The sequence below is a fragment of the Salvelinus namaycush genome, chromosome 33 (genome assembly GCF_016432855.1).
Source record: "Salvelinus namaycush isolate Seneca chromosome 33, SaNama_1.0, whole genome shotgun sequence".
In the NCBI taxonomy this organism is placed as follows: domain Eukaryota; kingdom Metazoa; phylum Chordata; class Actinopteri; order Salmoniformes; family Salmonidae; genus Salvelinus; species Salvelinus namaycush.
In genome coordinates, this window is record NC_052339.1 from 3,978,790 (window position 1) to 3,991,085 (window position 12,296).

General features: G+C 42.5%; 1 protein-coding gene across 1 annotated transcript in view; it reads left to right on the top strand.

The window, feature by feature from the left end:
* The window catches only part of LOC120028163 (plexin domain-containing protein 2-like), a 173,867-nt gene that overhangs the window by 71,549 nt on the left and 90,022 nt on the right, over window positions 1–12,296 (top strand). Inside the window, exons 3-4 of the mRNA XM_038973367.1 lie at window positions 8,180–8,326; window positions 10,542–10,611. Of these exons, the coding sequence (XP_038829295.1) occupies window positions 8,180–8,326; window positions 10,542–10,611 (217 nt within the window). The remainder of the gene's footprint in view (window positions 1–8,179; window positions 8,327–10,541; window positions 10,612–12,296) is intronic.

Genomic DNA, 12,296 nt, shown 5'->3' on the forward strand with positions numbered 1-12,296 from the left:
GGGGTGGAAAGATAGACCTAACTTTTGGAAGTACCATGCTCAGATTCCTAATGACTTCTCAGATGAAATGATTTGCAAACAGGGACAGTTTCATTGCAAAAAAGACACACCGATTTGACATTGGAGAAATATGATAAGACGAACACATAGGTCTTTGTGTGGTATTGTAGAATACCACACAAATTTGTGTGGTATTGTAACGGCATTCCTCCTCCTCTTCATACGAAGAGGAGGAGTAGTCATTCGACCAAAGTGCAGCGGGTTGTGAATACATAATGATTTAATAAAGCAAACGACGAAACACGAAAACAAACACTTGAAAGGATTACAAAATAACAAAAAAACGAATGTAGACTGACCTAAACCATGAGAACTTACATATAACACGAAGCACGTAGGAACAGGTACAGACTATAACAAACGAACAAACGCTACAGTCCCGTGTGGTGCGCAGACACAGACACGGACGACAATCACCCACAAACAAACAGTGAGAACAACCTACCTTAATATGACTCTCAATCAGAGGAAACGTCAAACACCTGCCTCTAATTGAGAGCCATACCAGGCAACCCAAAACCAACATAGAAACAGAAAACATAGACTGCCCACCCAAAACTCACGCCCTGACCAATAAACACATACCAAACAACAGAAAACAGGTCAGGAACATGACAGGTATTAATAAGGATTCTGCTAATATCTAAAAACGTAGAATTACATTACATTTTTATTAAAGGCCATTTTTGGACCTGCAAATATGGACCTGCAAATACAATGATAGATTAATGCAATGCATTTACTATAAAGGAGATCAATCCACCCCTACTCTTGTCCACGGTGGTCTGTGAACCCACAACCTTCTGGCCCGCAACCCTGTGTGCTATCAAAATTCTTGCATTGCCATGTAATGCTTACAAGATGAAGAACAGTACCTAAAACTGCATATCTAAGGCTCTGGTCTGGCCAAGAAGTGAAGCCAAACATTCTCTGCTATCCACTTTGTTTTAATTATTATTTTTGGTATTGGGGAATGGTCACGTGTTTTTTTTCAAGCGTTCAGTTAGGGTTTAGGTAAAATATATTTTGCTGAAGGGAAGGGCCATCCATTTTAATTTCAGACAGGTCAGATTTTCTCCATGTTCCCCTTATTATAAATAATTCACTCCCTTAATTCCCTTTGGACCATTTCACAGTTCAGGTAGGGACAAGTCTCCTCATCTCTGTGTCCTTAAATAAACTCTAGTCGGCATTCCAAATGGCACCCTATTCCTTTTTCAGTGCACTACTTTTGACCGGGTCTCTGGTCAGAGGAAGTGCACTATATAGGGAATAGGGCGTCGTTTGGGCCGCGTCCCTGGCCTAGAAGCTGCTAAGCAAGGAGGCTCCAAACCACATGTTTATCTGCAGCACAGAGAAACCCTAAACCCTTGGAACACTAGAGCTCTTCAATAACAACACTCTGTATGAGGGTGGGTGTAGGCCGTAGACGTAGAGGCGTCGGCCTACAGTAAGGCGTAAAAGGCCGTAGACGTAAAAGCTTGAGTTCATTTTTAAAACAAGAGTCTCAAAACACAAGGCGTGACTTTCTATCCGTGTGTTTCACGATTTAATGTTTACCGTTTGTTTTTTGTTGACTCCTGTTTTCTTTCACACCTGGATGTGTTCAAACCGGCAAGCCCTATCGATTTCATTAGTAAGCAGGTGCAGCACACCTCAGCTCCATGCAATGCTGTTGGATTTCACCACACACTCCACTAATGCTGCTCCAATGGGGAGGGGATGAGTGATGAATAATGGATATAATGGACCATAGACGTTATCAGCCAGTGTGAGACCAAGTGGCACACATGAGTAATGTCTTCCTTTTAAAGTGTAGATGGTTACCAGGGCCCCTGATTTGTGTGTGTGTGTGTGTATGTGCGTGCGCGCGTGCGTGCGTGTGCGTCCTTGCGTGATATAAGGGATTTAGGGACTCGTGCATACTGTATGATTTATGATTTCCCTGTACTTTTCTTATTCAGTATTGCCACACCAATGTGATATATGCTTCATTGTGACATGATAAAAACTTTAAAACTATTTATTTCAGCTTTATTGCCTTGTTCTTTTCCCAATTAAGGCAGAAGGGTTATTCTTTCTCAGGGCTGTAGGGCGATATCACGGGGCAAAATAGTTCAAATCAGTGCAAGAATACTGTGAAACTCATTACAATCTGACAGTGTGATTTATTTGGACACGTTTTGAAACAATGATGTGATTTTTTTTTACCTTGAGTTTAGTAAATGGAGAAAAGCATTAGTAGTGACCTTTCTATAATGCACATTGCTGAAGAGAAATTACAAATGTAATCACACTGTCAGATTTATAATCAAATCAAGCTTTATTTCTACAGCACATTAAGACATGGAATGCAACGCAATGTGCTTAACATGATTTTTGTTATTTAAAAAAAATGTTAACTGAAATATTTACTACACAACAAACAAAAGAGGATTAAAAAACTAAAGAATAACTATAAAAACTGAACGACTAAAAAAACACCCTAAGGAAAAGCAAAGCTGAAAGGGTGTGTTTTAAGATCTCTTTTAAATATGTCCACAGTTTCGGCCCCCCTCAGGTTCTCTGGCAGGCTATTCCAGGCTGCCCCTCCATGCCTTTTGGTCCTAGGCTTTGAAGTAGTTAAAAGGTCAGTGCGAGAGGACCTGAGGGACCTACTGGGTACACACGGTGCCTTCGGAAAGTATTCAGACCCCTTGACTTTTTCCACATTTTGTCACGTTACAGCCGTATTGTAAAATTGATTTTTTTTTAAGTAGTCAGCAATCTAAGCACAATACCCTATAATGACAAAGCGAAAACAGGTTTTTAGAAAAGTTTGCAAATTAAAAACAGAAAAAATTGAAAAACCTTATTTACATAAGCATTTAGGCCCTTTGCTATGAGACTCGAAATTGAGCTCAGGTGCATCCTGTTTCCATTGATCCTCCTTGAGATGTTTCTACGATTTGATTGGAGTCCACCTGTGGTAAAATCAATTGATTGGACATGATTTGGAATTCACACACCTGTCTATTGTCATGACTGTCCTGTGAGGATCACAATGGGTCAGATCAGCTTGGCAATGGTTGACAATAACCAGACCTTCTCACACCCACAGAAGAGGCGAGGAGGGAACTGGACCGGGTTTGACAGTTCACACCCTGTTGTAAATTACAGTAGAACGGGGGGCTCTTTCTCCCCCTCCAGTTAAATCCACAAGAGGAATGTCTTTGTTAACAGGCTTTTCCCGCCGAAACTATAACATGGTCAAAAGTGGATACTGGAACAATAATTCTAACATAAGAATATGCGGAATGGTCAGCAGGGAGCTACAGAAAACTAATGCCATATGGGTTTTCAGTTTGTCATAAAAACTTGTATTTACGAAATACTGTAACTTGGAAAGTATATCCCCTTTATCTGTCAAGTTTCCATCCAATACGTTGTGCATATGATATGAAAAATGATGAAAGTATTTTTGTTAAGATAGGACTGTGATTTTAGGAGGCATAAGAGAACTTCCAATCATATCCTTTGCACATTAAGTAGTCACACCCCGAGTGAGGTCAGAAGAGCGTGTCAGACTGACGGAACTGTCCCCTTTGGCCAGAGGGAATTGGATTGCCAACAGAGATTAACATTAGCTCAGGAAAGACAGGGAGTTGCAGCCCACGTCTAAGTGGTTTAAACTTCGGTACACGTCTCTGAATGTCCTTGAGTGGCCCAGTCTGAGCCCGGACTTGAACCCGATCAAACATCTCTGAAAATACCTGTGCAGCAACACTCCCCATCCAGCCTGACAGAGCTTGAGAGGATCTGCAGAGAAGAATGGGAGAAACTCCCCAAATACAGGTGTGCCAAGCTTCTAGCGTAATACCCAAGAAAACTCGATTCTGTAATCACTGCCAAAGGTGCTTCAACAAAATACTAAGTGAAGGGTCTGAATACTTATGTACATTTTTTATTTCAGTTTTATATTTTTAATAAATTAGCAAAAATGTCTAAAAAACAGTTTTTGCTTTGCCATTATGGGGTATTGTGTGTAGATTGATGAGAGGGAAAAAACGATTTAATACATTTTAAAATAAGGTTGTATCTTAATAACAAAATGTGGAAAAAGTCAAGGGGTCTAAATATTTTCCAAAGGCACTTAAAGCATGTCTGACATGCGTTGGGGTGCACAATCGTGGATTGATTTAAAAACCTATAGAATAATCTTCAAATGTATTCGAAAACAATGGCTTTCTTCGGTAGACCAGACAGGAGAGCATGACAGTCAAGCCTGCTTGTAATAACAGCATGAATGAGTCTCTCTGTATCAGCCTGAGAGAGAAACAACGCCACCTTGGCAATGTTCCTCAGGTGGTAAGAAGCTATTTTGGTCACATTCCTAATATGTGATTCGAAATTGAGTTCAGAATCTAAAACAACACACAGTGTCGAATGCAGCACTTAAATCCAAGAGTACAAGGACAGAGAGCTGGCTCTAAGATCATGTATCACTTTAACTAAAGATGTCTCTGCTGTGGTAGGCACAAAACCCAGATGTACATTTTTTATTTTAAAATTTAAAAAAATGGCACTTAAAAAATAATTTAGCTTCTAATGAGTTTTTTTAATGTGTATTTTGCACAGATTTGAACTATCTTGCACCATGAAAACACTGTCCCTGGTCTGAGCTAAGTGACTATACCCACAGGTAAATGTCTGGCTGAGAAATATTTCTCTAAAGTCTCAGCTTCTTATACTTTGCTGAAATGCTTGGAGCAATCTCCCAGCATGGCAATACATCTCTTTGTCAGAATCTCTTAGAGATGACAGAGACATTCTGAAATGTAAGACATTGGTATAGAGATATTCAGGCTTTGCCGTAATGCAATATTATTGAACTTGAGTAAATGGCTCAAACATTAAATTGGAAAGTGAATTAGAGATTGTTTGGTTCACTGAATGCAAGTCATACAGCATACTGTATGTGGGTTTATTTGTGTGCCTCAGAAATTCTGAATTTATACAACCGCAAAACTGGATTCGATGTCAGTGGCACACCGACATTGACTATATATATTTTCTTCTTCATGTTTCTGGGCTGTGATGGACAGAGTAGGGAATGTATTCAGGTTTGACTGGTTGGGTTTCAATCTCTCTTTCCTCTCTCTCTCTCATCATCCATCCATCTTCCAGTCACCTCAACTCAACCATTCCTTCCAACCCACCCACCCTTCCTTCCTTCCGCTCCTCTTCAATCTGTCAGGATATATACTGTATATATTTCTCAGCCTGCGGGCATACGCAATATAACAAACAGCACATATTCTGGTTAAAATGAATGGGTCAAATGCTCCACCATCTTTCCTATGACCTTTTGAACCTATTCCCATCCACCCCGTCTATGTACCCCCTCGTGTCTCTGCTCTCTGACCTTGGCATCCAGCGTCCCTCTTTGCCTCCCCCTGACGCCCAGCTGGAGGATGGCAGCCTTCCCAACCCTCTGCTCCCTCCACCCCAGGGAAGGGGAGGGGAAGGGGAGGGGAAACTGGGCGAGAACAGCCAGCTGGCCCCCTCTCACCTCCAAGAGTTCCTCCCTCCTTCCGTCCTCTCCTCCTCTCCAAAGATGGCCTGAAATAGCCAACACATCTTGTGCTGATTAGTAGGAACCGTAACAAGGCTCTGTTTGTGTCTAGCAGTACTCGTTTTCTTTTGTTTTACAAGCGTCCTTGTTTCCGAACCCCCAAAACAAATCTGCTGAGTAAGCCTGACTGGCTGCTAGAGGGTGCTGGTTTTCCTAACAAGCTTTGTCTGCACGGGTCGCTCGCAAATGCGATTCAACATCTTTGGTGACGTGTGTTTAAGGTCGACCAATTCATCAAAAGCAATATCCCATCTGTGATGCCCAGCTTGAATTAAGAGGTTTTAATATGTATTCATCCCACCAGGGCTACGTAAAGCCAGAGCACTCTCACTCTATTCCACACTCTAGTATTACAGCATGGGTTGTATTGAGGCCCACACATCTTTCAGATTACTCTTCTCCAAGGAAAATAATATGACGTGTTTATTTTCAATGAAAGAGTTGAGAGTTATTTGTGTTGGTTTAATTGATGTAATGTTTCTCACAGCTCTTTGATTAGCCCACCTCACACACACACACACACACACACACACACACACACACACACACACACACACACACACACACACACACACACACACACACACACACACACACACACACACACACACACACACACACACACACACACACACACCACAATGTTGATATTATCAGTGGAAGCACAAAGCGCAGCATGTCCTACTTCTATCAGTCTGATAGAGCTCAGTTGAAAAACCTCCTCTCTCTCTCTCCAAGCAACACAATTGGGCAACTTCCAAAGCTGCTGAATATTATCGTTTTTCAACGCACAATAACAAAGTACAATGTAGAGATTCAGCATATTTTCTAAGATGTTGTCTTTGTTTGGCATGATGACTGCTGACTTGTCATTTGGAGAGACTGGTTACGGTGTCTTTGTAAACAACATTTCACCTGTCTATAGCCGAAAGCATCTTGTTACGTCCCAAATGGCACCCTATTCCATTTATATTACACTACTTTTGGCCAGGGGATGACAGGGAATATTTTGTATTTGGGGTTTACGAGAGGCCCAGAGAAATGTCCCATTAAAAAAATGTTCTACCAGCTGTTAGAGGGTTTGTCCCAAATGACACCCTATCCCCTATATGGGCCCTGGTCAAAAGGAGTCCACTATATACATAATAGCGTGCCATTTGGGACGCAGGCAGAGATATGGGTCCAGTGCAGGGCGTTCGGCTTACTCCATACAGGAAACAGTAAAAGGAGTCGTGCAGTGTCCACGTCGCTAGTAAAAGCTTTCGTGAATGTGTCCGTTAAAAAACGTGAACGGCCCTTTTGCACTTCCATTAACCTATGAGCCAGGCTTTTAGGAGTGCAGGAAGTCATGCTTTCTGGCTTTCCTAAATTGATTAGCTGCCATTACGACCACACACACACACACACACACACACACACACACACACACACACACACACACACACACACACACACACACACACACACACACACACACACACACACACACACGCCTATACAATATCATTGTTCCAAGGTATCAAGGGTACCAATTCAGTTCTACAGTTTTAACTCAACTACTGTAAATGGTAGTCACACATTTAACTGTAACTGTTACCATTTCAGACTAGTCTTCCACGTTTTATGCAGATAATATTCAAAAGCCATGCAAGCCTACACAACCTTATTGTTCCGTAGACAGTACCGGTCAACAAAAATCATGTTCATTGAAAAGCTGAACTCTGGGCCTCCCGAGTGGCGCAAGCGGACTCCTCGACCTTCGCCTCTCCCGATTCTGTAGGGGAGTTGCTTCGATGGGACAAGACTGCAATTGGGTAGGAAAAGGGGTAAAAGTTTTTAAAAAATGAAATAAAGCTGATTTCTCCTAATGAGATGTAGGAATAACTTCCTATAAATGAATGCTGCCTAATAATACTATTCCATGGTTGTTAGTGCTAGTCTATATGAATGTTCGATGCACCGCACAATAACACTACATCCAGAGATTGTTGAGTGGAAGTCTATGTTCAATTCAAGTTCGGAAATAATTTGTCTGGGTTTGGAAATTGCCTCGGACAGAATGTGTGCGGAGCAGAGATTTGATTTAGTCTGTTAAGGTCTGAGCAGCAAAGGGAGAGAGAGAGGGAGAGAAAAGAGGAGAGGAGAGAGAGAAAGAGAGTGAGAAAGAGTTGTTCCTGTCTTGCTACAGCATGTCGCATCATAAAGCTGAGTTAATGTACATGGAGGAGCAGAGGCTCTATTTGAATAAGTCACCCTGAGCACAGGGTTACGTCCACTCTCATTCACTACTATCACTCCCTACCCAACCACGTTTTAGCGCTCTGCCTTTCTTAAATCCCACACTACGAGCAACGACTCTCGTCTCTTACTATCTTGCTATCGACAAATGGTAACTTATTGAATGGATGCTTTTGTTTGGTTCTAATAGAACTTCTATAGACCGTCTGTCAAGGGACACTCCAAATAAAGTGTAACCAATCAGTGCGTTTGTTTCGTGTCCAACAGGAGGACACCGATCACAACTACTACACATCAAAGACCTACGGCCCCACGGACCCCATGAGCAAGGACTTGTGGGTAAACGTTGACCAGATGGACAAGGAGAAGGTGAAGATCCATGGCATCCTGTCCAACACTCACAGGCAAGCTGCGGTAAGACAACCTTCCTCTCAGATTCTGATTAAAAGTGTGGACACCTTGAAGTTGTATGATATCATATAGACTGGCATCAATTGGACATGTTTTAGGGCATTGGTCAGACTCTACAGGGGGAGATGAACGCCTGCAGCAGTAGGGTGGAATTGCCCCTAGACGCTGATCTTGGGTCAGTTTTGCATTCCCCCAGTAATGGTTAAGGTTAGGATTGGGGGGAGATCCTAGATCTGTACCTAGAAAAGCTTCACTCCGGAGCACACTACCTCTGCACGGACAGGTGCACCGTGTGAGGCGCACACTGCTGAGGTCTCCCAGATGCTTTGGGCTTTGCATCACAGGGCCTTGTACGGTCAGGAGACAGAGAAAAGGGTGGCATGACAAGAGGGAGGAGGGTGTATGAAGTCACTTAGAAAAGTGTAACCAGGGAAAACAATGGAACAGTGGCCCGACCACAACAGATAAAGACACAAAATGGAGTTTCACATTGTGTCTTCTCCCCAACCACCTTCAATCACTAGATGATGGATTGAACTGTACAAACTGGGGCACAGTTTCCCTTTTAACTGAAGAGGGCAGCTTTTCCTCTTCTTCCACAGTGAAAGAAGAGCGGAAGTGGGATTGGGAAGTTTTCTCAGGGTGTGTCCCAAATGGCATCCTCTTCCCTACATAGTGCACTACCTTTGAACTATTGGCCCCGGTTAAAAGTAGTGCACTACATTGGGAATAGGGTTATTTGGGACATACAGTACGCTCAGACTTTGGCTGTGTCCAGAGAATCAATATGTTGATCCTGGACATAAATGCTCCCCTCTTTCCTCCCAACAGTCATTTGAAAGTGAATGGTCATTGAGGCAGGAGAGAAGAGGAGAGGGAGAGAAACAGGCTAAACTGAGCGCTACATCACATCAGGCACGGGCCATTTGGCCTGGGGATATCAGTGCCAGCCAGCCCAGCCGGCTGTACCAAACCCCATTCAGACCAAACAAGGACCTTCACTGTGCAGGGCACTACTTTTGTCCAGATCCCATAGGTCAGACGTAGTGCACTATATAGGAAATACGGTGCCATTTGGGAGACACACACAGAGGTCACCATGAGGGGGAAAGGGGTGGCAGAAATGTGTCTCAGTATTTGTAGTGTTGATTTCTGGCACTATGTTGTGCCAGTCCCAGCGTGTTGGAATACCCACATAGCATAATCAGCCAATAGGCTCGTAAAAAAAAACAAAAAAACACAGAGGTCGAGTTCATCTAAATAAAGCAGAGAAGCTCGGCTGTTGAACGACTGTGTTTAGTCATAGTAATTGACTGTGGTGGGCCGCAGCCAGACTCCCCCTGGTTGAATCCTGGATCATGTAGCTGTGTTTACCATGGAGTTATGCTCTCTATTCTCTATCATACACAAGATATGCTATAGAAACAGCATGTATACGTCCCAAATGACATCCTATTCCCTACACAGTGCCCTACTTTTGACCAGAGCGGGCAGTGATCAAAAGAAGTGCACTAGGGAATAGGGTGCCATTTGGGACGCAATCCATGATAGAATACTGTAGTGACTCAAGTGATTGTAGAGTCCTGCTGCCTCGAAGCAGTGCTGTAAACATTCCCCTTGTCACTATAATCGATTCAGTTACTCTAACACAGTAATAGTCCCAAACAGTGTGGTAGACTGTAAAATCCAAATAGCATATGAATTCAGAAATCTATAAATGTTATACCTTACTAGGAATAAACTGTAGTCAGCTCATTCAGGCTTTTTACTGGTTGTTATCAACACATTTTAGTACTAATCTGGTTTTGAACAGAAAATGTTATTGAAAAATGACTGACAAATACATCTGCTTTTATGTTCGAGCTCTAGGCTGAATCTGCTCTTGGGGAAAAAAGGTTTTCCATTGGGGAAACATGTTTCATCAAACTTCATGAAGGTCTATGAAACTCATAAATGCTTTCTTTTCATAACCACAATGGTGTATTTTATCCTGGGAGTTTTACATTTGCTTAAAAACAATTCACAACTTGGCATGTGGTCAAATTTAAAGTCAACTACCACAAGGACTGAAAATGGTAGAATTTAGGATTTGTCTCTCCTGAGTGCCTCTTTGTCTACACCTTCTTTCTCTGACTGAAGTTTAATCCTATTGAGTATTTTTCTGTCTTTTTGGAGCTCTCTTTCTGACCTGCGTCATCTGTGTTTTTTTTTCATGCAGAGAGTTAATCTTTCCTTCGATTTTCCCTTCTATGGACATTTCCTGCGTGATCTCACCGTGGCAACTGGTGGTAAGTGAACAACCTCTTCCCGAGCCACAGTGTTGATGTGATTGAGGGAGATGGAATTGATGCTAGCAGAGGTGAAATGGTGTGTGTGTGCTTGGTTTTCATTGTTTTTGCTTAGCATTGGAATTATACATAGCATATTATTATTATTAACCGTTAGTAAGTCATACTGAGACTAAAGTCTCTTTTGCAAATGAGCCCCGCACAATACAAAAATGAACATATCAATAGGCAGGTATAGATAAACATAAATATACACATTAAAACACACATTAAGATACAAAACACAGTTACATTTTAAAAATAATATTCTTTGTTATAAAAATCCTCAGACAGCTGTCTGAATTGCCCTAGGGACACCTAAGCATCCAATCGAAACGTCTTTTGGAGATAATTCCCGAACATAGGGTGCAAGGAAGTTAAAGGTTGATTCACCTCCTAACTCTGTACACACCAAAGTAGTCTCCATAGTCAACCAACCCTGTGAACAGCCATTCACTTATTGCTCCACGGCTGAGAAGAGTATGTAATGAGTTTAGAGAAATCATTATCGGGTGGACAGAAGCATTTATTCTGGCGACACTGTAGATAATGGTGTGTTTGCGCGCTTGTGACTTCGATTTTTGTATTTGTGTTAACTGTTTGTGTCACTGCTGTGTGTGTGTGTGTGTGTTTCTGAGATGCTGTGTGTGTGTGTGTGTGTGTGTGTGTGTTTCTGAGATGCTGTGTGTGTGTGTGTGTGTGTGTCTGAGATGCTGTGTGTATGTGATTGAGATCAGAATGCTGAGAAGTGCAAAGGGTCAAACAGGTTCTTTTCAAATCAAATCAAATGTAATTTGTCACATGCGCTGAATACAACCTTACAGTGAAATGCTTACTTACAAGCCCTTAACCAACAATGCAATTTTAAGAAAAATACAAAAAAATAAGAAATAAATAAAAGTAACAAATAATTAAAGAACAGCAGTAAAATAAAAATAGCGAGGCTATATACAGGGTGTACCGGTACAGAGTCAATGTGCGGGGCACCGGTTAGTTGAGGTAATTTAGTTAATTATGTACATGTTGTTAAAGTTATTAAACTGATAATAACAGAGAGTAGCAGCAGCGTAAAGGGGGGGGGGGGGGGGGGGGGGGGGCAATGCAAATAGTCTGGGTAGCTATTTGATTAGATGTTCAGGAGTCTTATGGCTTGGGGGTATAAGCTGTTTAGAAGCCAATTGGACCTAGACATGGCGCTCCGGTACAGCTTGCTGTGCGGTAGCAGAGAGAACAGTCTATGACTAGGGTGGCTGGAGTCTTTGACAATTTCAACCTTCCTCTGACACCGCCTGGTATAGAGGTCCTGGAAGGCAGGAAACTTGGCCCCAGTGATGTACTGGGCCGGACACACTACCCTCTGTAGTGCCTTGCGGTCGGAGGCCGATCAGTTGCCATACCAGGCAGTAATGCAACCGTCAGGATGCTCTCGATGGTGCAGCTGTGGAACTTTTTGAGGATCTGAGGACCCATGCCAAATCTTTTCTGTCTCCTGAGGGGGAATAGGTTTTGTCGTGCCCTCTTCACGACGGTCTTGGTGTGCTTGCACCATGTTAGTTTGTTGGTGATGTGTACGCCAAGGAACTTGAAGCTCTCAACCTGCTCCACTACAGCCCCATCGATGAGAATGGGGGCGTGCTCGGTCCTCC